This window comes from Anoplopoma fimbria, chromosome 20 (assembly GCF_027596085.1).
Source record: "Anoplopoma fimbria isolate UVic2021 breed Golden Eagle Sablefish chromosome 20, Afim_UVic_2022, whole genome shotgun sequence".
Classification (NCBI taxonomy): domain Eukaryota; kingdom Metazoa; phylum Chordata; class Actinopteri; order Perciformes; family Anoplopomatidae; genus Anoplopoma; species Anoplopoma fimbria.
In genome coordinates, this window is record NC_072468.1 from 22,640,492 (window position 1) to 22,642,546 (window position 2,055).

General features: G+C 46.5%; 1 protein-coding gene across 2 annotated transcripts in view; it reads right to left on the reverse strand.

Moving 5' to 3' along the window:
• The window catches only part of nr2f5 (nuclear receptor subfamily 2, group F, member 5), a 21,260-nt gene extending 19,909 nt beyond the window's left edge, over window positions 1-1,351 (reverse strand). Inside the window, exon 1 of one of the 2 annotated variants that reach the window (XM_054621545.1) lies at window positions 187-1,351. In XM_054621545.1, coding sequence (XP_054477520.1) covers window positions 187-553 — 367 coding nt within the window. In that variant the 5' untranslated portion in view covers window positions 554-1,351. Of the gene's footprint in view, window positions 1-174 lie in introns of both variants that reach the window. The other variant, XM_054621543.1, reaches the window with a different exon arrangement.
• Between the last annotated feature and the right edge of the window lie 704 nt (window positions 1,352-2,055).

A 2,055-nucleotide genomic window follows, 5' to 3' on the forward strand; every position in this document is an offset into this window, starting at 1 on the left:
GTTAAACATGTCACTGCTGAGTCCCAGGCTTCACCGGCCTGCTGGGGTCGATATTTCACAGTGAGCAACATTATGTCACTCACACACACACACACACACACACACACACACACAGGAAGAAAAATATAATAATCAAAAAAAAAAATGTGCCACAACTTGACATCCGTAACACACCTATGGTCTTACCCTCTCTTCTCATGCCGACTTTCAGGCACTTCTTCAGGCGGCAGTACTGGCACTGGTTGCGGTGGTGCTGGTCGATGGGACAGTCTCGGTTCCCCCGGCAGGTGTACGAGAGGTTCCGCCTCACGGATCGCTTAAAGAAGCTCTTGCACCCCTCGCAGGTGAACTGGCCGTAATGCTTCCCACTGGACTTGTCCCCACACACCATGCAGTCCACGTTGGGGATCTTCTCCCCGGAAAGTGCGTCGTTCCCCGGGGTGGAACCATTGGGGGTTCCCGGTGCCCCGCCGGGCTCCTGGCCGCATATCTGGAGCTGGGACCCCGGATCTGCAGAAATGTTCTCTGGCCACTGGTTTACTACCATTGCCATGCTATCCACACACACTTTGGTCTTTGTTAAAATCACAGGAGGAGAGATCGGGTGATAGAGATCCGTCCTGACGTCTTAGGAGAGAGAGAGAGAGAGAGAGAGAGAGAGAGAGAAAGAAACGAGGGAGGGCGTAAAAGGCGCTTCCCACTTCCTCCAAGAGATCAATCTGATTATTGTTAATAATCAAAAACTATTATCTATATTGTCTTTCTGCAAACATCTACCAAAGTTCACAGCAGCAGCGAGGTGTCACCATGATCGAAGCCCACAAGTCCCGGTGTCCCGATCCATAAACACGTTGCTCTTCAGAGGGGAACCTCTCGGGAAAAGTCAGTCCAGTGGAGTCAAAAAAATAAATAAATAAAGAGAATAAAGCCTATTCTTACTTCTTCTTCTTCTTCTAATATCACAGGCAGCAATGGTTCTCCTCTCCGGTCTCTCCGACGCGCAACAGCCTACCGCGTTTTGGATGTAAAGGACCGCATTTCACCTTTATTCTGGGACTGGAGGAGGTTTTATTTAGTCCCAGTGTACTTGCTCTTGGAGTCCACGAAGCAGATCCTCCCGGTTCCTCCTGGTCCTCCTGTCCCCAGCACCGCAGTGAGGTTCTGGTCTTTATTTACCCCCAAAACGCACTCAGCCTAAATATCCAGTACCTTCAAAGCAGACCTTCAATAATCTTTTTTCTTTTCTTTATTTCTTTTTTTTTGTGGCCCTCTCGACTGTATTATCGCTTCACCCTCCCGACTGTCCGTCCCGTCTCCGAGAGGCAAAGCTACAATTTGGGGGAAAGTGTCACCAGCAGGGCTGCCTCGTACTGCTGCCCCCCTGGCGGCGACCCATATAAGGTCATAACTGCCAAATAAGGTCATTTCCCCTCCCCTCAGAGGGAGAGGGGGGAGACATGCAGGGACGGAGGTGATTGGACCCCAAAGTCTGGTAAAAAAGTAAGGAGCTTTCTGATTGGACGGCGGTCGATTAGGATGGGGTTTGACTGACAGGAGAGGTTGTTGTGGTATAAGTACTTTAAAGTGGCGACATCAGTGTCCCATTGGAGGATACAATGTGTATGTTGTGCGTTCAGACCACTTATAAAAACTGTTATTATGTAATAAGAAATAACTTTTTGAACTATTAGTGCTGCATCTATATTTGAGCTTTTAGACTGGCTGTGCTGCTCTAAATCTTCACAATCAGGAGGGGAAGGTTTTAAAGTTCCTCTTTATATTAACAATGTGTTTTGCTTTTTGTTGCTTTATTTGGATGTTTGACCTTCACTTTGCAGAATAATGATGGTGGGAGTTTTTTTTTTTTTTTTTTTTTTTTTTACATTCATCTGCTGAAAGGGGGAAAAAGTTTCTCTGTTCTCGCCTTAAATCTCACTTTAAAACACGTGAGCCTGACTTTGTGACTAGTTTTGGAGGCAGATTTTAGGCCCAATATTCAGCTTATACATATTAAAACTTGAAACCCTTACTCTAAATAAGATGACAATTTACATG